Source organism: Haemaphysalis longicornis, unplaced genomic scaffold (assembly GCF_048455015.1).
Source record: "Haemaphysalis longicornis isolate Haplotype H1 unplaced genomic scaffold, Haemaphysalis longicornis Haplotype H1 scaffold_4, whole genome shotgun sequence".
In the NCBI taxonomy this organism is placed as follows: domain Eukaryota; kingdom Metazoa; phylum Arthropoda; class Arachnida; order Ixodida; family Ixodidae; genus Haemaphysalis; species Haemaphysalis longicornis.
The window spans coordinates 155,842,904-155,866,373 of NW_027526361.1; the positions used below are offsets into that span (position 1 = coordinate 155,842,904).

The 23,470-nt window shown below is 46.5% G+C and overlaps 1 protein-coding gene across 1 annotated transcript in view; it reads right to left on the bottom strand.

The window, feature by feature from the left end:
• The window catches only part of LOC144180632 (uncharacterized), an 81,816-nt gene that overhangs the window by 50,892 nt on the left and 7,454 nt on the right, over positions 1–23,470 (bottom strand). The window contains exons 3-7 of the mRNA XM_077708944.1: positions 16,575–16,705; positions 15,892–15,998; positions 4,468–4,625; positions 3,742–3,840; positions 2,362–2,476 (exon numbers count right to left, since the gene is read on the bottom strand). Of these exons, the coding sequence (XP_077565070.1) occupies positions 2,362–2,476; positions 3,742–3,840; positions 4,468–4,625; positions 15,892–15,998; positions 16,575–16,705 (610 nt within the window). The remainder of the gene's footprint in view (positions 1–2,361; positions 2,477–3,741; positions 3,841–4,467; positions 4,626–15,891; positions 15,999–16,574; positions 16,706–23,470) is intronic.

Genomic DNA, 23,470 nt, shown 5'->3' on the forward strand with positions numbered 1-23,470 from the left:
GGGCTATTTCATACAGTATGCAGTCATTTAAACACGCTACAAAGCGCCACAACCAACTTTCACTCTGGCTTGTAATTGAAAACACATGCAGGGCGGCGAGGGTCGTCTGCTTTTGTACTACCCAGAGGCGTCGGCCGCTAGGGGCGCTGCATGTCGCCAAAACTCCAGCGCAGAAGGCCTATGGTCTCTTAAGACATCATGCTTGCGACAATCGGCCAATGTCGTCTGAGACAATCCTAAAGGCCCGCAGTGCTGTGCAGCTAAACCAAGTATAGTGCGCGCAGTACCAACACCAGTACGCATCAGTACTATGCATACGTGTGCTTTCGTAACTTACACTGTTTGTCCCACCATTCTCATTGAAATAAAAAGAATGTGGGCTACATTTAAGCGCAATGAGCTCGTTCGGTAAGCTGATAAGCTCTGCCTAATTTGCGTTTGCTTTTGCCAGCCTCCGCCAATCGCAGAGCTGGCTGGTATGACATCTGTTGCGAGGTTCTGTTGCGAGAAATGAGCTAGTGGGTCGCATGGCCATTCGCTTTTGTCCTAATTCTGTAGCTTATTTGAGCGAAGCTTGTGTTAAAAGTGGTGTCACGATGATTTTAACGAGGCAATCTTTCGAATGAACCAGACTTGTGTTTTGTCTTCAGGGCTCCTTTGAAGTGCGTCGCCCCTAAAAGGTTGGCCCTCTGGTTTGAGGCAAGCACTCGCCTTTTGCTCTGTGCTACGGGCTGAATGCGCATCTAATGCAGGGAGAATCACATTTTGTGAACAAATGTCTGGCCGACCATACTAATCGAAATCACAAACCGCTACACGTGTTATAACAAATAAAATGACATATTACTGTTGAAATGCGACGCGCGTCGCTGGAAATTATGACTTGACAGCCGTGAGCTGAGAGATGAAAACAATGGCGACGGGCATTGGGTCGAGGTGGTCCCCAACTGAGGACAAATTCAATGTGTTCCATCTTGATTTTCTAGAAAAAGATTGCCTGTGTGTTAACCAGGGGCGGTATTCTCGTAACTGTGCCTTTTGAAAACGTCCCTTTGGCGCCCCTTCCTCGTGACGTACTTCCGGTTAAGCAGTGAGCGTTGGCATTGACTCTATGACGTTGGCAGTAGGTTTGTCACGCTTGCGTGACGTCACTTCCGGTTCTTTGCTTTTAGCCAATCAGGGCTTGCCAAAGGGACACTTTTGAAAGGGCCGCAAAAGGGACAAAACTGGGGAATACCGCCCCAGAGCTAAGAGCTTCACTAAGCAAAGGAAACCGTTACAAGGCAGCGGCGTAACAGGTATGTGGCAAAAAAGAAAAAAAATTGTGAGTGCTGCGCCGAGTTGGAATGCACAATAATATGTACATAAAAAACGTTTCGGTGTCCAGCTTTGTTAATTACGGACCTCGTAGGTCGTTTCATTGCACTAGGAAAATACCAGACTACAAATTCAACAAGGTCGAGAACTGGGCCAGTTGGTATACATTCATTCTGAGGGAGCAGCGCAAACTAGACAGGACAAAGGGTAGGACACAACACGAGCGCTTACTAACAACTGAAGTTTTTATTAGAAATTGGAAGAACATATAAAGAAGCCTGCGTACGGTGTGTTAGTACGCAGGCTTCTTTATATGTTCTTCCAAGTTCTAATAAAAACTTCAGTTGTTAGTATGCGCTCGTGTTGTGTCCTACCCTTTGTCCTGTCTAGTTTGCGCTGCTCCCTCAGAAGGAAGTACAAATTCAAGTTCAATGTGTGGGCCAGTACAAAAACCATGGATGGAACTATAACTTTGAACGCGCAAACAGCGCAAAAAATGAGGACTAAGAAAGAAGAGCGCAGACCTCTTTCTTAGTCCTCGTTTTTTGCGCTGTTTTGTATGTTCAGAATGAACCAACTGGCCGCACTCGAGACGCTAATTGAATATAACGTTATTTGGTTGTATTTGCAAGTTATCTCCATCTATCTGCATTTGCTGCATTATCTGCATTTGCTGTCACCCCCCCCCCCTCAAAAAAAAAAATAAGAAAAAAAAACACGCTAAGAAACGCATCCATCAAACGGCTTGAGAATTATAAGGAACAGAACTTTCTTGATACAGTTCAAGATCACCATGGGAAGCGGCAACGTTTACAATAAGCAACAGCTGGGACACCCGATTCTCGCCCACTTAACAGCCTCGCATCCGGCAGAGTATTGTTGTTCTTCATAGCCTTGGAGTAATTTACGCTTCCTAGCCCACCGCATAGCCCAGTTGTTGCTGAAACGCGCACCCACATCCCCCTTTTTTTTCCGCCAGGAAAGAAAAAAATTAAAATCATGACCGAAGCATACTAATGCTGGGCGGGATATGGTTGCGCGTACCTGTCTGCTTGTCATCGCACATGATGTCGTTGAGCTTGTTCCGAAACGGGTACGACTTCATGATGCAGCCGCACTTGTCAAACGTGATGTTCATCCGGCACTCTTCCATGCAGAGCTGCGTCACACGGGGTGTACACGTGACGAAACACATTCCCAGGAGTAAATACAGTAATCACTATATTCGGAATTTTTATTCGCAGGCGAAGAACATTTATTGCTCCTCTAGAGAGAGAGAGAGAGAGAGAGAGAGAGAGAGAGAGAGAGAGAGAGAGAGAGAGAGAGAGAGAGAGAGAGAGAGAGAGAGAGAGAGAGAGAGAGAGAGAGAGAAACTTTGCAGTTGAAGTGAGCATATGTTGGGGTCTTAAGTCCAAGACTCCGTTGATACGGCCGGCTGTATTCGCCCTTTGCGCTAACAAAATCTGCGTTTCGGGACAGGAGCTGGCCAGTGTACTCTCCCACTGCTCCTCTAGAGCCCCAAGCGAGGGGCTCTGCAACGCGTACGCGGCCACTATACGTTTACAGTAGCCGGTCATCATAATGGCTCTGATGCGGGCGAGGCGGTTATTACCGCGTTTCGCGTTTGTCTCTCACTTTTCTAAAGTAAGGAACGTCGGCAATCGAAGTAATTGCAGGAGGCGCCGATTCATCGTGACTTACGACAGAGTTAGTTTGCACAACGGACAAATTGTAAGAGTACCCGTTCGCCGATTTTTGCGCGCTGTAAATTTGAATTAACAGTGGCCATTTTCTTGTTTTGCTTGGGTATAAACTTTAAGTTTTATTCACTATCACCTCTGTACATACTTGCGTCGTTTTCTGTTGTGACGTCGGGCGAGTTATTTGAACGCGAATATGATCCTTGAATATGAGCGCAATTTCAACATGGCACTCTTGTTAAATATTGTTCACATGCTTCGAAGGAATAAAAACCGGTTAAAAATAATTCGCGACGAAAGCATTAATCGATTATTCGGAAGGTTATCGATCAATCGCCCACCCCTATTCGAGGGAAAATGCATCGATAAAATTGTAACTACGTATGAGTTGCTGACTGTTTCTAACAAATCAAAGTTGTATGTTGCCTTCCTTGTCTCTTTGAAATCAAACTCTCGATTTACGCAGTAGTCGGCATCTGTCATAGAACGGCTCAGCTGTACCGACCCCGCAGGTTGTTAAGAAAGGTGATCACGTGACGTAGCCTTCGTCCTGGTCGCACATTCGAAGGGCTACTTCCCCGTAATATTCGATCACGATTTGAATGTTTCTGTCCAGAAACGACTTTTGAGGAGCGTAAGTACAGGCTGCAAGAAAAGAAGTTGCCTTGCCAGACATACGTAGTAATGATAAGGGCAGAGCTAACACTTAAATGAACGTACTTACTGTTTGAGTCATGTATGCGCCATAGAAGCGATGCTTGCCAAACATCTTGTAGTCCACGCAGTTCGTGTCGTACGGAGCTGGAAGGGCTATGCTGCCTTTCTGTGTTTCGAAAAATAGTGGCGATGCATTTAGGGACAAAATATATTTTGAATAGTGATGAAGGGAAACAAGTTTATATGAAATCTGTCAGCGAATATACATAGCAAGAAAAGGATAAACGTTGAAGCATTTCTTCATCTTCATTCGCCTATGCAAACTCAGTATCCTTAATTATTTCGCGCTAATGTCGTACACTGTTGGAGTTACGTAACAGACAAAAGTTTGCAGTGCAAGCGCAACAATTTGGAGACGACGAGGCTCACTGGAAATGCCTCGTCTCTTCACCCCGCCAATCAGTTCGCGTTGTGCCAACGCCAATCTTAGTCACAGGCTTTCCTGTTTGACGGCTTCCCGTGCATTTGTAGTAACAGCGAACCGCCGGCCCATTCCGCTATGTTTATGAGGGCCATTCTATGATCCTGTGTCTGTTCCAGCCTTCTTTCGCCGTACCTGTCACGGCTCAAGCGCATTTTTTTACTTACACCTGTGCGAAACTGAACTGAGAACTTCCTCGCTTCACCTTAAACGACCCGTGCGGGTCGTTAAAGTGCCGGATCTGTGAGCTTCAGTGAACCTTTGTGAAGCGTGCCGTGCGGTGTTTCGACGTGAGGCCGCAGTCGGCGTCACCTGCTCGATGCTGTACTCGTAGTTCCCGTTTGGCTCGAGGATGACCGTGTGTTTGGCGCCAGCGTCCAGGCTGTCCACGTGGTGGAGGCCCACGTCGGCCACGTACCGGTCCAGGGACACCAGGCGGCTGATCTTCCACGTGATGAACATGCTGAAGTCTGCGAGGTCGAGTGCCACTTCTGGGTCCCCGCACGTCGGCTTCTGTCGAGGCCGGTTCGTCCGAGCTAAGGTCGTACGCTTTGCGGCCAGATGAGCGGTACGAAGCGGAACGCCGAAGTTTCTGCAGGATCTAGGTTAAGTGCGCGAGCTTTAATTCGCTGTGCTGTCTGCAGTTAGGCTGTTTGAACATGTGCTTTAAAATCGTATCCAGTTAAACCTGGATGTAACGAACCTGTATATAATGAATTTCTGCATTTAACGAAGTTTTTCAATTCCCCATTGAAACCCACGTTTTTATGACCTCTGTGTAACGAAGGAGTTGCGACGGTTAACCTTAATGTAACGAATTTTTTACGCTGATTAGCGATTGTCTTTTGCACTTTTTCTGAAAAAATCTGCTTCCGAAATGCGCCGTTTTAACTTTGACCGCACCGCAATCTTCCGTGCGTTTCTACCTGTGAGTGCGGTGCCGGTTCTCCACTGATATCTGTGGTGTCGGTTTTTCGGGGATGAGTTCGGCTAGCAGAAAAGGAAAAGTTTTGCCTTTTCAAGCAACGTTCGATAGTCTGCAAGCCGTCTCCGCCGGCTAGAAAGAAGAACGTCACCACCCGGTGTACAGTGTGCCAGCTAATATGCCCTCAACAATTTTGAGTGTGGAAAGGAGCATCAGTTTCTCGAAAATGCGCTCTTTCAGCACAAGTTTGCTTCTTGAAACGCGTTAATTAAGGCACCGAAAAGTATCAAAAAGCAGAAGTGATGCTTAAGTTACGTTTGTGAATACGGGGGCCGTGTAGTAGCAGCAGGTGCGGATCGTGCAGTTTTTTATTGTGAAATATATCCTGGATCAGGGGTGAGTTCAGCATCGAGCCTCATGTAACCTACATGTAAGGAAAACCTGGATGTAACGAAAAAATTCCAATTTTTGTCAACTTCATTGTATCTAGGTTTGCCTGTAATTAAAAAAATCAGTGCCGTTCCACTCTTTGTGACCATCTGAGCTGTTTCGGATTATTGGTGGGCCACGAATTACCGCTGAAGCCGCGCCGTCGCGTCGGGTCGGGCGCGTGTGCAGCGGGAATGTGAGCCGGCTGCTCCGCGCAACACACAATGCGGGGAAACCAGCTTACAGAAACCGAGCTTGCACCGATCTCCTCTATGCCGGTCTCAGTTCTAAAGACAAGTGAATTGCTGGTAAGCCATTTGGTTCAGGGGTAATGTACGCCTTTTTTATATCAAATCATGAACCGCCCCACGCGACCAGGTGGCCGAAGCGAGGAGAGAGTGTATTTTCTCGTCCTACGGACGTAAAAAAAATGGGGCAGTTGGTCGGTACCGACTCCACATAAAAAAATGGCAGTGGCTTAGCTCGGCTACGCCAGGATATACGTAGCGTGAGCTAAGGTTCAGCTGGTTATTTTTAGCTTTCCTAGTTGTCTATTGTCTAGGATTAGCTTGATTGTCATGCTTTCTGCTGCTTCAATGACACACACACGGTATATGCATTATGTGGCACATGTATATCTATCAAGCGCCTACGGCGCAGCGTGACCAATCGCCCCAGAGCTTAGCTGGTTCCAGAGGCGCATGCCGGTTTTGCTGCGAGGCACGAGCCATCGGTTCCACACCCGGCCACCCCTAGCACGATCATCAAGTGGACCGTGCCGCCACGTGCCGCGCTTGTGCGGCAGGGCTCTTTAGGAGCCACGCGAAACTGCTCAACCTCGGCCAGTGTAGCTGACGCTACAATAATCTTTTAAGTGCGAATGCACTTTATAAGCGACCCTGAATTCCGGCGACCGCCGTCCGTCCACATAGCAACAGCTGCGGGTGCGCGCGCTCCTCGTCTTGCTTGGCAACGGGGGAAGATGGGCGCGCGCTGCCTGGCCGCTGACATGGCACATACCCACGTGGGGGATTGGCCAGGTACTGACACGAAATTTCAAAGCTGAGATCCGCTCTAGCAATCAAGTACAACGACAACACAAATAGGTGTCTGTGTATGGCACATACCCACGTGGGGGATTGGCCAGGAATCGGGCGTGAGAAGGGCTAATGCACCCGCTTAAAGGAGTACTGACACGAAATTTAAAAGCTGAGATCCGCTCTAGCAATCAAGTACAACGACAACACAAATAGGTGTCTGTGCATGGCACATACCCACGTGGGGGATTGGCCAGGAATCGGGCGTGAGAAGGGCTAATGCACCCGCTTAAAGGAGTACTGACACGAAATTTTAAAGCTGAGATCCGCTCTAGCAATCAAGTACAACGACAACACAAATAGGTGTCTGTGCATGGCACATACCCACGTGGGGGATTGGCCAGGAATCGGGCGTGAGAAGGGCTAATGCACCCGCTTAAAGGAGTACTGACACGAAATTTCAAAGCTGAGATCCGCTCTAGCAATCAAGTACAACAAAAACACAAATAGGTGTCTGTGCATGACACACATACCCACGTGGGGGATTGGCCAGGAATCGGGCGTGAGAAGGGCTAATGTACCCGCTTAAAGGAGTACTGACACGAAATTTCAAAGCTGAGATCCGCTCTAGCAATCAAGTACAACGACAACACAAATAGGTGTCTGTGCATGACACACATACCCACGGGGGGGATTGGCCAGGAATCGGGCGTGAGAAGGGCTAATGCACCCGCCTAAAGGAGTACTGACACGAAATTTCAAAGCTGAGATCCGCTCTAGCAATCAAGTACAACGACAACACAAATAGGTGTCTGTGTATGGCACATACCCACGTGGGGGATTGGCCAGGAATCGGGCGTGAGAAGGGCTAATGCACCCGCTTAAAGGAGTACTGACACGAAATTTCAAAGCTGAGATCCGCTCTAGCAATCAAGTACAACGACAACACAAATAGGTGTCTGTGCATGGCACATACCCACGTGGGGGATTGGCCAGGAATCGGGCGTGAGAAGGGCCAATGCACCCGCTTAAAGGAGTACTGACACGAAATTTCAAAGCTGAGATCCGCTCTAGCAATCAAGTACAACGACAACACAAATAGGTGTCTGTGCATGGCACATACCCACTTGGGGGATTGCCCAGGAATCGGGCGTGAGAAGGGCCAATGCACCCGCCTAAAGGAGTACTGACACGAAATTTCAAAGCTGAGATCCGCTCTAGCAATCAAGTACAACGACAACACAAATAGGTGTCTGTGAATAAATGCATCTTTCCTTCTTTGTAGTTATGTGTGTGTGTGTGTGTGTGTGATCTTAAAGCGCTGATCGTGGCGGTCGAGTACATCGATAACACCGGCAGGTGCTGATGTGTAAATAAATACTGCGGCACTTTACTTGCGTGTGTGTGTGTGTGTGATTTCATTCCCTCTCGAACATACACTTTAATTCACCAAGATTTCCAGAGAGGGACTGACGGGGTGTGTGAATCCCCACTCGATCACGCGGGGTGTTAAATGCAACTAACGGGCGAATGCCAACATAGTTCAACATAACTCCCCCTCATAGCATCACCCGTGCATTCGCACTTCCCCATGCTCCCCTTCGGGGAAATGCGGGTGAATTTTTTTTGAACCGGTTGCAATGCCCATCACCCTTGCATTTCGTCTGCTCTTAGGCGCGTTATGTAAACTCCAAAACGGATTTCGCATGATACATAACTGAAAGTTATGAGAAATGGACCTTTCTTGAGCGCAATCAGTGCGACTGCATGGTTACAAGCAATCATCTCTAGATTAGTGGCCGAACTTTGAGTCATTGGTAAAATCTGTTGGGTATTGACGAAACGCTGTGGTTATAAATTCGGGCGCCTCTGGAACCTAGGTACTTTTTTTGCAACCCCGTCGTGTGCGCTACTTTTTACCTGAGGCTGCATCAGAGAAAATTTATGACTTTTGGCATGGTGGCTGTAAGTGCCATGTTACTGTAACTAGGATTGAAAGTCCAATCAGTGATTTATTCGCGATATGAAAAAAATTTCAGTGATATCTGTATTTCGCCGTACGACGAAAAATTGCCTGACGATTGCTTCTAAAACCTGCCATCGGCAAATGGGTGCATTTATTTTTCAGAGATGGAAAACATTTTAGACAATAAACCCTCGGTTAATGCTCCATGCTAAGTAGATTGCGCGCATTGTTGTTCGTATTTGTAGGGCTTTCGCGCCTGACAAACCAAAAGAGCGAATTTCTCTTTTAATTCTGTCGCTTTTTCACAATCTCCGCGTCATTCATCACATCATCATCACCAGCTTATCTACACCCACTGCAGGGCAAAGGCCTCTCCCATTATTCTCCAATTAACCCCGGTTCTGTTCTAATGCGACCAATTAATCCCCAAAGACATCTTGATCTCATCTGCTCATCTAACTTTCTGCCACCCCCTGCAACGCTTACCTTCTCTAGGGATCCACTCTGTCACCCTCAATTACCAACGGTTACCTTGCCTTCGCATTACATGCCCTGCCCACGTCCATTTCTTCTTAATTTCTACTAATTTGTCGTTAACACGCGTTTGTTCCCTGACCCACTCCGCTCTCTTCTTGTCCCTTAATGTTACACCTATCATCTTCGTTCCATTGCCCGCTGAGTCGTCCTCAATTTAAGTTGACCTCTTAGTGAGCCTCTAAGTTTCTGCCCCGTAGGTGAGTACCGGTGAGATGCAGCTGTCATACACCTTCTTCTTAAGGGACAATGGTAGGCTGCCATTTATTATCTGAAAATGCCTGCCGAATGCCCTCCACTCCATTCTTATTCTTCGAATTGTCTCTTCAATAACGAAACACAATGGGTGTGGGTCACTTCCCGAGCGAAGTAGAAACACCCCTTTCACCTCCGTCGTAGAGACGGGTACAATACAAAAAACTGAGTAAGTTTAAACTAGACCGTCTGTACACTGGTGTAGTTGCTGCGAAATACTGCAAAGCCATATGACACTTGGCTGTGAAGACACCGGTGGGTTGGCGCTCACAAAGGCTTCGCATGTAAGAATCTGCAGCCTTGCACCCACATCTGTAAATGCGTGCTGGCACACGAACTCGATTGCGTATGCAAGAGGGTGGATAGATCTATCAATAGTTAACGCAGTTTTAGCGAGAGATATTAGGGAGTGGAAGGTATTAAAGACTTCCAATAATAGTGACCACAGATATATAAGAACTATAATCGAAAATGTCTAAATAGAAGAAGTCTATGGATTAACGTTAAAAGGTGAAGCTAGGATGTTAGATGAAATCGCAAACGACGTATGGTTCGAAGAAGTACAAAATAGGATTGGAACCGCATATGAAATAGAAAACGTAATTAATACATTTTATAACAAGCTTGACATACTGAGAGCGAAGTACAGTAAAAAGAAAAAACCACCCAAACAAAAACCCAACCCGTGGTGGAACATGGAGTTAGAGATTGAACGCAAAAGAGTAAGGGCATATAGGAGCAGATACCAAAAAGCTAGAGGAGACATGAGAGAGAAGTATAAGAAGGAATACTACAAAGAGCACGAATGCTATAACAACATGATAGAGCTAGCAAAAAAGAATAGTTGGAAAGCACTAACGTCAAAATTAACAAAAAATCCTTTCAGCTTGGCATACAAAATCGCACGAAATCAGTTAAAGACTAAACTAACCTTTAAGAGCATAGTAAAAGAAGATGGAGAGATAACAAGAACTCTCGAAGAGACAATAGAATACTTACGAGGGAAACTGTACCCAGAACAAACACCACAAGTCCAGGAGCAACAGACGGTGAAACAAACAGGGGATAAGAATACTAGTAGTAGTCAAACGGAATTTCCAGGGGACGGAGAACATCCTGGAAGTAGCGACACCCCATTTACCGAATTAGAAGTAACATTAGCTGTGAATAACCTTAGGAAAGATATAACACTAGGACCGGACAAGTTTAAAACCACTGTTATCCAAGCAATCTTCAGGAAACACAAGTAGTTTTTTTAAATTTATTTAATGCCTGCTTTATGAACGGTTATTTTCCAGAAAGCTGGAAGGAATCAAAGGTAATACTTATCCCCAAAGCAAGACCAGACGAGACATGCGAGGAAAGTAAATTTCACCCAATAGCTATTAATTCCATCCTAGGTAAAGTTCTGGAGAAGTTAGTTAAGGACCGACTATATTACCACCTCTATAAAAATAACCTTTTTAATAAATGTCAGTATGGCTTTACTCATAATACATCAACAATAGAGGCTTTACAAGAAATTAAAAAGAGGGCTACAAGAGCGAAACTAGACAAAACCAACACCTTAATCGTATCTTTGGACATTAAGAACGCATTCAACTCTATTAACCCAGTTATAGTAACAAAAAAACTAGAAGAATACAAATGTACAGTAATTTAATTGAACTGACCCATAGTCTACTTACAAGGAGGAAGATTGTCTACGAATCTGACAATATTAAGGTTATTAAGCCATTAGACGTGGGCTCGCCACAGGGCTCACTACTTAGCCCGCTTTACTGGAATATCACCATAGCTGACTTACTAGGTAAAGAACTCCCATATGAAACCCACATCCAAGCTTTCGCAGATGATATAGTAATAATCGTTCAGTTTAAATCAAGAAAAGATGCAGAAGAAAAAAATCCCGCCAATCCACCCCGTGAATGTGGTTGGAAAGCAAAGCTGTAAACGGCACCCATAACGATTACCCATGCGACGTCACTTAAATTCACTCACATCGCTCTACAAATTGTAAAACCAGAGAGAAGTGAAATGCACCTAACCATACCATTTATTACTTCAAAGAGATATTCTTGGTAAGGTTAAATCAATGCATGATGCATGAACGGTGTTTGGTTGAGTTGTATTGGTGTAGCACAGAATGGAAAGTTGTTTTATAAAATTAAAGTAAGCTCCAACCCGGTGTTAGACGATCTGGCTTCTCTGTCTCTGCGCCGCGGACGGAGGCGACGAGATTTGCGGCAGAGAATGAGCAAGAGGAGGAAGGTATACTTCTGTTCAGATTTCTGAACGGCCCATAGTGCAGCCCTGGGGAGTGAGTCCTTCTTCTGTGGGGCCCATATGCAGTCCGCGCGGCCTGTGTTCTGTCCACCCGCTGAATCTGGGTAGGTAGAGAGGGCCTGGGCAGCAGCATCTCCCATTGCTCTTGCTGCGTAGCTGACGGAAAGAGAGCAGGGTGCTCAGGGCTAAAGTCACACACCCCGAATACGGGGCGGAGTGTTCCTTCTTCTGAGCAAAATTTACATTCAGCATCGTAGCGATTCGGATACATTAGGTGAAGACGCGTACGCTGTGGGAAGGAGCCCGGACTGTATGAGCCGTACGGTAGTTTGTTTTTCTCTGGAAAGGTCAGGGTAAGGCGAAGGTGCGGTCTGTTTTAAAAGGCGATAATGCTGGGCTATCACCCTGAACGTGACAAGCGGGTGACTGTCCTCGTGCAGCTCCATAGCACGGGAGGTAAAAGCGCAGGCTTGTTGGGCGGGCGTATTTGTTGCCCTCCTTTGGAGGGTGAGGGGGTGTCCAGATTAGCTGAATGGAACCGTTTGGGGAGTGGTTTTTTAGCACGCGCCGTGCAGGTCGGGACACACAACCCGACTGGTACTTCCAGTAGGCTTGCTGGGAATCGGTGGCTACCCTCCGAACCCCTGGTTGAGTGAGAGCCAAGGTGATGGCTACCTCTTCTGGTGCCGTCATTTCTTGGGTCATAAGCGCGGTACACGCAAGGAGGTTGGTTCTTGAGATAACCGCGATGATGGCGTATTGCTGCCCTCGATGTTTGGAGGCGTCTGTGTAGGAGGCGTCTGTGGAGGCGTCTGTGCATGATCCCCACCGAGGGTGGTGTTTAGCGCTTCAGCCCGTGCTTTTCGGTGACCCTCGTCATGTGCGGGGTTCATATTTCTAAACAAAGGGAGCATCTTTAGTTTTAGTCGCCAAGAGTCTGGGAGTACGCCAAGCGGAGTGACATTGCGGGCTGCCCAGCCAATCCGGTGAAGCATGCGGTTACCCACCACAGTTCTGAGTCGGACCATATGGTTAGAAAGATGGCCTTCTATCAGCTCTTCCACCGTGTTGTGGAGCCCCGTGCTAAGCAGCCTCTGTGTGGACGCACTCATGAGAAGACCAATGGCCTGCTCGACCGCCTTTATAATCATTATATAAAGCATCTCTATGTCTTCCTTGTTGAGAAGACAGGGGGTTGACGTAAGTGACTCTTGAGATGACAAAACCTTCAATTAATCGAAAGTTACCGGATTCCTTTAGGCTTCGCTTCTTGGTGGCAACTCGCCTGATCATGTGTATGATTTGATTAATGCTGTTTTTGAGGCGCTGCAAGGAGACGCCACTCTTCATGTTAGCCTCGAGATGTAGGCCCAGGATCTTAATGCTGGGGCTTGGAGTGATGGCCTGGCCATCAAGGAGTATTTGAATGTATTCCTTGGGTTGGCGTGAGGGCGGACGACAAGAAGCTGTGATTTTTTACGTGAACACTGGAGACCACATGCTTTAGCACATTGGCGTGCTAAAAGTGAGGTGCCATGCATTGGTGTGACCTTCCTTTAATTTTTGTAACTATTAGCACATGAGCAAGATGCGCAACGGACCGCTACACGGGCGTGAGTGGTCGCGTGGCGCTTTCCCGTGGCATTCAGCGAGACCGCAGGGGGTAAACAAGTAGATGTGCTTGGTGAGTACACCACCTGTCTTCCCTGTCTTCGCATGGGCTCGTAGCTAAATCGGTAAGACAACGGGCTCTCGCTTTGCTAGTCCATTAGTTCCAGGTTTGATTCCCGGTGGTGCAAGGAAATTCTTTTATTTGTTTGCGGGAGTTTTCTGGTGACACCGACGGTCGCGAAAGAACCCTTGGGGGGTCGAGGTAAAAAGCTTTGCTTTAAAAACAAACAGAGTATTAAAAATAACTAATGACTGTACTCTAAGGAAAGGAATAACAATAAATAATGACAAATCACAAGCAATGATGATAGGAAAACAGTATGGAACGCATCCACCTATACTCCAAATAGGTTCAAGCAGAATAAGAAGTCAACGAAATGAAGTTACTCGGTGTAATAATAGATAATATGTTAACATTTTTACCTCATCTAAAATATTTAAAAGAAAGAAATAGCTGAGATAACATACAATCTGAACAGGACGCTAAACGACGACAAGTGTTCAAAAAGAGAATTAGTGCGAGTTATGTATAAGAGAGGAATTGAAAGAATCCTTACCTACGCAGCACCGGTGTGGTACACTCGGAAAGTAACTATTTTAAGGAAACTACAGGCGATCCAAAGGTTACCGTTACTAATGATAACGAAAGCTTTTAAAACAACATCAAACCTGTCCTTACACATTATGGCAAAAATTCCGCCAGTGTATCTAACAATTGAAAAAGAAATTGAACAATATGGAGTACTAAAAGAGGGCAAACATTTTAATGTGACGACAAGCTATATACAAGTAATCAAATCATGAAAAAATACGATCTTTGGACAGATCACCCAGCAAATAAAAGCGGCATTATAATCACTCCCCCAGAAGAAATAGTAGACTACCGTATATATACGGATGATTCAAAGACGGAAAAAGAAGTAGGAGCAGCGTTTGTAATATTTAACAATAACAACCAAATAGCAAGAACGGAAAAATTTAAGCTTCCAGAATACAGTTCCAACTACGAAGCTGAACTAATAGCCATTAAAAAGGCAATAGAATTCATAATAACAAACAAAGCAAACAATAGCCATAAACTATTTACCGATAGTTGGTCGGTACTCCAAACACTAAAAAATCACTTAACACAAATCCAATAATTAAGGAATTAAAACTAGTCCTTAGAGAGAATGCAGCAGTAAGTATAAAACTCAGTTATGTAAAAGCACACAGCTCCTCAATAGGCAATAACTTTGCAGATGAATTGGCGAAAGAAGCCGCAAGAAACGGAGAACCAACTGATGTTCCAATAACAAAATCATTCATTTCGAAACATTTATATACCAAGTTAAACCAGGAGTGGAATAAGGTGTGGAATAAAGATGGCAAAACAAGTTATACTTATAGGTGGATTAAGAACACAAATCTAATTCCGGACCACTTTCCTACAAACTTCAACTCTTCCCAAGCCCTGACAGGGCATGGTAGATTCCCGTTTTATTTTTTAAGATTCAGAATAACACATGCATCTGCATGCAAGTGTAGCAATGATATAGATAACTTTGATCATTATCTAACAGAATGCCCACTCTTAATAAATGAAAGGAAAAGACTCGTTAAAAAACTAGGAGAGCACTTAGAGAACAGAAAACCGGAAATAATTAAGAAAGAGGATACAAGATTAATTTTAGAAGAGATGGTTTTAAAAATTAACGAATTCATTCTGCAAGAATAAGAATAGACCAAACATAACAGAACACCAACACGACCAATCACGACAATATAAAGATGGGATATGATACGGGGATGGAGCAGAAACGCCATGTTGGTGAGGCTTCCTCCGCCCACATCTCCAGTCATTCCCTTCTTACACCATAACAACACAAGGAAACCAAGCAGAACACCAACAACACATAATCACAAACCGTCAGGCGTAACATATCTATATACCCGGTCAAGTCAGGTCACGAACAAATCATGAAGAACAAGATCAACAAACCAAGATCAAAGAATCAAGAATCAAGTAAAGTTCAAGATCAAGAACAAAAACAGACAAGACAAGACGTCTAACAAGGATCCAAGTCGACAGTGAAGATCAATTTTTAGAACGAAGTGTTCTTAAGGTTTAGTGTTTGTTATTTTTCTTCTAATACTTGTAGAGTTTTTTTATTTTCTTTTCAAACAAGAAAATTTTCCTTTCATGTCCAAACAAAAAAGGCCGGTGATAGTTTTCCCGTTCCCGGGCGGTGGTCGCTGATCTATCTTCTCTTCCCCATTACCCCTTCATTTTCCTGCCCCAACCACCTTTGTACCACTACCTCAACCCATATTTCTACCCCCTCCTGCCCCCCTTCTCTCCCTGCGATACATATGTGGTGCAGGCTGGGAACCTCTTTCCCTCTCACAGTCACCTCACCTCACCCTCCCATCCTTCCTCCCCCCACCCCCCAGAAGACTCGACAAGAGCCAGTTGTACAGGCCACCTCATCGTACACCCCACCCTCTGAGCCGCTCACCCCAACAGGACTAGAGCCCACCCCGCCTCAGTAGTGAAGGCTCTTCTTCCTCCCTTGTTCCTGCTGCCTGCATTAGCAAGCACGCAGAAACAGCACCGCGCGGGAAGCCTATTAAGGGAATAATCATGCACTGACCGAAGAGCGGCGGGTACTCGTGGTAGGCGGCCATCTCCTGGTTGCCCTTCCAGTTCAGCGTGTAGCACATGTACTTGGGCAGCCGAGAGAAGGTCTGCGCGATCTGCCTGCACAAAGCAAATGCGGGATGATTGCCATCACGGCAGGAGCGACGACAGCGGCGAGGGGGCGCAACAGGCGGGGAATTCGTTTCTACAATCGACGGTGTAAACTCAATCCATGGAATAAACTCTTTATGAAGTGCTGTAGTAATAGTAGTAGTAAGTATTGCTGAATAAGGCGGACGTAGCTTTGCATAGCTGCCGGCAATTGCTCCGCCTTATCGTCCCCAATACAATATCTGAGACTCTCAAAGTCACCACACCTCACTTAGTCCTGTGAACTGCAAGAATCCGAATAGGAGATGAGACACCTCTCTTCGCATAATCCAGTGGTCCCTAGGAAAAATAATGTCCCCCGATGTAGCATGGGGCACTCCTAACTTCTGGAGACCACGAAAAAATTTCGTCCGCTCTGCGGCGTACGCGTAGATCTAATGTAGAACCTTAAATGTGATTTCTAGCCAAAGTTAATTACTATATATAAACAACGTTGTTGACTGGCTGAGTGACTCCCAACGTTCAATTCGTCACCGGAGAAGATTTCACAGCATCAGATCTCCCAAAGGCGTCAGAACAGCGTACTTGTCCTCCAAGATGAACTTGTAGTAGTACAGCGTGGGGTCCTCGATGGTCGTCTGAATGACGTCGGTGGCGTCCAGAGCGATGTCGGCCAGGTTGCCGTCTTGGTCGAGCACCCGTCGAAGTTCCGGGATCTGCACGCGCACATCTTGTATAGCGCACACTACAACATCTGAGACACGGATGCACTTTTTAGAGCGAAAGCTCAATTGCTCCAGGTACAAACCCAGAAAACGCCTTGTACGTCCTCCGCCAACGCCTCTTAACGTCAAGCTGACCTTCCAGCTAAAACAAGGTCAAGCCATCGCCTCGTGAGGTTGCGGAGTGAAAACGTCTAATCTCTCGTTCGTTTTGTGGTGCGGAGAGAGGGGTAGGGATAAAAGTAAGGGTGCGTGCAATCAGTAGGAACACCTCCAAAATAAAACACGAGGACCCGCGGTCTAGGTAGGGGGAATGGGTGATTGAAACGGGGTTGAGGGTTAGTACAGCCAAAAGAACATTGTTAGCTGCAACGGGGAAAGTTATCTACTTCTTTTCTGCCCGATGGTTCATCCTTGCAGGTCATAGCCCAGGTTACAGATCCGGCATTCAGAGTACGCGTTCCAGGCCGATTTTAAGGAAATACATGGCCCGTATCCAGGGGGTGGGCTTTGCACGGTCGATAGGAGGTGCCGGAAGATTTCGATAAGAGTCAAAGGTGGTGTTGGCCGCGTCCAAGTTCGCTGCGCGTGCGCGAATGGGCCAAGCAGCATCTGTGTTACTCTTTTCATGCTTTGGCTCTATGCTTAGGAAAAAGTGAAGTAAAGGTAGCTGAAACATAATGCAAAATTCTTATTGAAGGATATCACACCCTGCTTCACAGTGTACAAAGGCGTGCACCGCAGACCACAGACGACCGCTTCAACATTCCGTTATCGATGCAAAAGCTGTAGATGCTACTCTTTCATCTTCCTGCCGATCCTCTGCTCCAGGACCTGATGGTGTCCGGTACTGCGCGCCGCAAAACCTTGGCAGCGAAGGTCGGAAGTCTCTCTTATCATGGTTCGATCCAACGTGGATATCTGGATCTGTCCCCAACCACTGGAATTGCAGTCGAGTGGTTGCTCTGGATTTTGCAGTCGAGTGGTTGCTCTACCGAAGCCACGAAAATCCCTTGAAGCATTCCTCATACCGGCACATCGCCTTGGCAAGCTGCATCGGAAACATTATCGAAAGAATAGTGCTGGACCGACTAGAATGGTTTCTTGATAAAAATAACATTTAGCCAGATGTCACGACAGGATTCCGAATAAAACAATCCTCTGTAGACAGTGTCATCGATATGGTGTCTTCAGTGGAGCAAGAAAGAAACCGTCGCTGAATCGCCGGCGCATTATTTTTTGTCATCAAAGGCGTCTATGACAATACAGTACATGTTTATTGAAAAGGAGAAGAGGTCGATCTGAGAAATTGATCTTGGGCCTGCTAGTTCCCACCGGGAGAGGGTACTGGGGACAAAAAGAGAAAGGAATGAATATGGAAGATATGAGAAATGACAGGGAAATCGACAAACGAACTATATACAAGAAGTAAATCTAATAAACGTCTCAAATACAACGGGCATTGAATCAGTGGATTACAGTCCACCTTTCAGCACATATATCGTGCATAAAAAATTGAGACATTATTTCGTAGTCTGTTAAATTTTGTCGCAACCTAGAGCCGAGAACCCAGAGGACAGTCACTAAGAAATATAAAAAGGGCTCTAACGCCTAGGTTTTGTTTCCTGTTGTCTGCCCACGTGCCTAAAATCTTTTGTTCGGACAGAGGACGATTGTCCAAGCATAGTAATGCTGCCTCAAGGTTCTTTCGCTCACTTGAGTTTGGGCAAGCGCAAAGCACATGTTCGATAGTCTCCCGACAACCGCACAGAATGAAGTTCGGGCTGTCCTCGCGTCCCATTGTGGAGAGATACTTCCGGGTGAATGCTACTCCTCGCGCGCTCGGACGCCCAGTCCCAGTGTGCCCTGCTCGACAGGGTTCGGGCTCATAGAGCCGCGCTTCCGCGGCTCAACCGTCCGAAATAAGCTGGCCAGAAATAAAACGTGTTTCTCTCTCTCTCTAAGACACAGCATGTGTAGCAATGTCGATTGACTTCTGCGAAGTCGAGAAGCACGAGTAAGAAAGAACGTTTGCTCTGGATCGAGCCATTGAAGCGGCTCATATCGATTCTACGGGTCAGGCGAATGCAATGCTCTAGCTTGTTTACGGGCTCCGTAGAGTATCACGTTAACATCTTGCCTTGTGATGGTTATAGCCAAAAGAGTTCAATTGTGGTGTGCCTGCTGTGCTTCTGCATCCGCCAACTCATTTCCAGCGATGCCACAGTGACTTGGTATCCACTGAAGCACAACCGTATGACCTTTTTCACTCAACTCTTTAAACAGGATAGCGACATCAGTGGTCAGCTGATCACGAGCGCAACGCTTCATTGGGTACCTTGGTACTGCAGCGCTGGTTTGCAGTCATAAAAGATAGCCCGATGCTGTGGCCTTTAACAAGAAATGGTGCGGAGCGCTTCGCGTAAACCGACCAGTTCTGGTGCGGTAGACGACGCCCTGTGAGCAATCATGAACCGTTGGATCATTTCCTTCCCAGGCATAGCCGCTGCCGCTGTCAATGTGGTTCACAATGCTATTATGGATGCTCTAGAGACTGTGGGTGTAGGCGGCCGAATCTATGCGCGGATTTCGAGTTACCTTACTGGCCGCACGATCTTCATGTCAACATCTGCTGGCGAGGCAGAACGCCACCAGGTTAATCGGGGTGCTCCGCAAGGGGGAGTGTTGAGCCTTACCCTCTTAATATTTCCCTAATCGGTTTCGTGGACGAAATGCCTGAAGTCGTCAGTCACTATTTACGCTGACGACATCTGCATCTGGACATCTGGTGTAACTCGACCGCAGCTGCGAGAGCGAGCTGCAACAACATCTCGGTACTTGTGCCGTCAGGGTCTGAATTTAGCTCCAGCAAAATGCGCCGTTCTTGCTTTCACCAGAAAGTCGATGCTCAGATACCCCATCACTACTGAGGAGACACTGGTACCTTACTGGTACCAGTGTCTCCTGATACAAGGTACAATGGTACACTGGTAAAAGGATAAGAATGGGGTGGAGTGCGTTTGGCAAGCATTCTCAGATAATGAATGGCAGCCCACCATTGTCCCTTAAGAAGAAAGTGTATGACAGCTGCATCGTACCGGTACTCACCTACGGGGCAGAAACTTGGAGGCTTTTTAAGAGGGTTCAACTTAAATTGAGGATGACTCAGCGCGCAATGGAACGGAAGATGATAGGTGACAAGAAGAGAGCGGAGTGGGTCAGAGAACAAATTCGTGTTAAGGACGTATTAGTAGAAAATAAGAACAAAAATTGGACGTGGGCAGGGCATGTAATGCAAAGGCAAGATAGCCGTTGGTCATTAAGGGTAACAGAGTGGATCCCTAGAGAAGGCAAGCGTGGCAGGGGGCGTCAGAAAGTTAGATGGGCAGATGAGATCAAGAAGTTTGCGGGGATAAATTGATCGCTATTAGCACAGGATCGGGATAATTGGAAATTAATGGGAGAGGCCCTTGCCCTGCAGTAGGCATATATAGGCTGGTGATGATTATGATGCTACATTACGTTACGCACCATATTTTTGGGGGTGACTGTAGACCATGGTCTGTCATGGACGAAGCACATCGCCTCGCTCAAGACGGAACTTGCAAGCCTTGTGCATGTTCTTTGCTTCGTGGCGGGAATGAAATGGAGCCCATCTGACAGCGCTCTTCTACTTATACTGGAGCCTTTTTTTTTTTTGGGGAGGGGGGGGTCTGGGGCGGTGGGTAGTCTTTGTTACAGCCTGCTAGCCATTTCAAATTTGCGAACTTCTTCCCGACCCACATTAGAGAATTTGCAAGCATAAGCCCTAAGAACATGCTTGGGACTACAACAATGCACCTCTACTGTGGGCACAATTGCCGAGGAACGTGTGTTTCCAATGGACGCACTTCTTTTGTGCGAACCCCTTCGAGTCTACCTTAGATGTTTCACAAGGCATGAACACCATCCATTATCGGCTCTTCCGACAACGTGCTCGAGAAGTAGTTTTGCGGCAGCCATTGTGCGCCACTAACATAGAATTCCACCACGTTTCGCCCCAATGGTAGTTCCACGGAATTTTCTGTAGGTACTGTCAAGACCATCAATCCACCTTTTCATCCCTGGAATTGTAAAAAAGTCTTCTTTTCCATTAGTAGCCCTCAAACAATTGACTCTAGTGTTCTTGACAGACAAATACGCCGGAACTGTACATGTGATCAAATACAGTGATACAGGGTGATCAAAGTTAAGTCGACAGGTTTTTTTTAAAAATCGGCGCTTAGATTTACGCGAAGACCATCTCTACAGTAAGGTTATGCGCCCATGGGGATACATAATTAGGAGGTAATTATTCTTGTAGGTGGCTTAATTAACTAAAATCGATTAATAATTTTTTAGTGGCTGCAGTAACCAGGCATGTTAGTATTGGAAAGTTAGATGTAATCGTGTTTCTACGCAGTTTCAATTGGCAGAATTCTTCTAGCGCATCCGTAGACCGAGATATCAAAAGGCGAAGTTTAATTGCCGTTCGCATGATTATGCATGCTAGAAGTCAAGACCGACGGATAGCTCCTCCCTTTTGTTCTCTATTTCGATAGCGGTTCCGAGTACTGCAGATTGCAATACCGCCAGCAAAGAATGAATGGGTGCCAGTTATTACTTTTTCCTGTGCCTCCACCCCCTTGTCGAACTGAACACCGTACACAGCAGGCACGTCACAGAAGGGAGGAGCTTTGCGCCGGTGCAGACTGTCTTGCATGCGTAATCATGCAAACGGCAGTTAAATTTCGCCGTTTGATATCTATGACTACGGATGCGCTGGAAGAATTCTGCCAATTGAAACTGCGTAGAAACATGATTGCGTCTAACTTTCAATACAAGCATGTCTGGTTACTGTAGCCACTAAAAAGTTAAATAATCAATTTTAGTTAATTAAGCCTTCGAAATCAATAATTACCTCCTATTTATCTGTCCCCCTGGACGCATAACCTCACTGTAGAGGTCGTATTCGCATAAATCTAAGCGCCTATTTAAAAAAAAACCTGTCGACCTAACTTTGATCACCCTGTATACTGATCGCTCTGTGACTGAATCCAGGACTACCGCGACTGTGGTAATTACAAGCCTGTGTTTTAGCCGAGGATTCACACTAGACCACAAGACAACCTCCACTGCTACTGAGTTGGGTGCCATTTGGGACGCGATTTGTTTAGACTCCCGTGAATCACCTCAAGCTTGGGCACTGTTTTGCGACTCAAAGCCCGCAAGGTCCTCAACGTAGTTATGAGGCAAGTACTTTATTATGCACTTGCCGCGGACATAACGGAATTGTGCTTCGTTGTACTGCAACAAGGACATGTCCACACTATTCAGTGGCCACCAGGCCATTTCAGGCTAGCTGGTAACGATTGGGCTGACGAGGCGGCAAAGAAGGTTTCTGCAAATACATTTGTTGTGCGTCTGCCCTTCGCAAGGCCGGACACGACCTCTTTTCTATCTACCATTCTCCGCCTCGCCTCGACTAGTCACTGGTCCCACCTTGACAACTGCCATAGAAGACTACACCGTCTGGACGCGGGCTGCAAGTTTCGGTTAACTCCTGGTATTCAGCGGAACCACCCCACGCTGTTTCACCGACTACGGCTTGGCGTACCCTTTCCCCGTTGGTGCAAGCACATTATCGGCGTTGCGAGTGACCCCGAGTGTGAAGCATGCTGTGTACCAGAGGCTATTCCGAATGTTTTCTGCAACTGTCCAGGAGACGCGCATCCTCGAGAACAATTAGCGAGGTCGTTGGCCCGTTGGGCTGTCGTGTAGTGTCGGAGGAAGTGCTGCTGGGCCCTTGGCCAGGCGCGCATTGTTCCCACAAGGCATTCAAAGCAGTGCCGACATTTCTGCGCAGCAGCGACCTCGCAGCGTTATTGTAGTTGAGACGCGCCTGGCTGAACCTTAACACGCGCACTGTATATATGCATATTTTGTACATAGCCATTCATTCATTTCTCCGCCATCTTCATCTATCCCATCCTCTATCCACGCTCTTTCTTCCCCTCCCCCTTCCCACACAGAATAGCGGGCCAGGTCTACTACCATCAGGCCGACCTATCTGCGTTTTTTAGGGGCGAAGCACCTTATGACCTCGCTTTGTCCGGGGCTTGGCGTTCGTGTACATAGTGTTGCGCATGCGCGAGGAGAACTAGATTGGATTGGATTGAATTGGATTGGATTGCATTAAATTGAATTGTATCGGATTGGATTGGACTGGAATTGTATAGACTGTACACACGCGTTGTCACTCGTTTACATGCGCCAGTGGGCAAAGCCAAAAGGTGATTTACGGTAAGAACTATCCCCAGTGCTTCGCCCACTCGTCATGATTCACTTCGTGGAGATGCGTGAATTTATTTATTTCAATAAAATTCCTCTTTCTCTATTGTCTTGCGGTGCTGTTGCGTGCGCGTTCATACGCGCTCTCGCCCGAAAACCGAGCTATCGCTCAACGAACTTTTTAAAGGCGATAGTCTTTCTTGGGCTACTTAAACCCAGAAATTTTTGTCTGTCTGTATGTCTGTCTGTATGTCTGTCTGTCCGTCTGTCTGTCTGTGACTCGATTCAGCAACCCGGCCAAAGTAAAATTGATATGGCGCAATATTCTTATATACTCACCGCCACATGTAAACGTCTAAGCCCGGTTTATATGTTCATACTTGTCAACTTTGTTGAACAAGAACACGACATTACGCAAATATAAGACAGGAAATTAGTACACAAGGGATA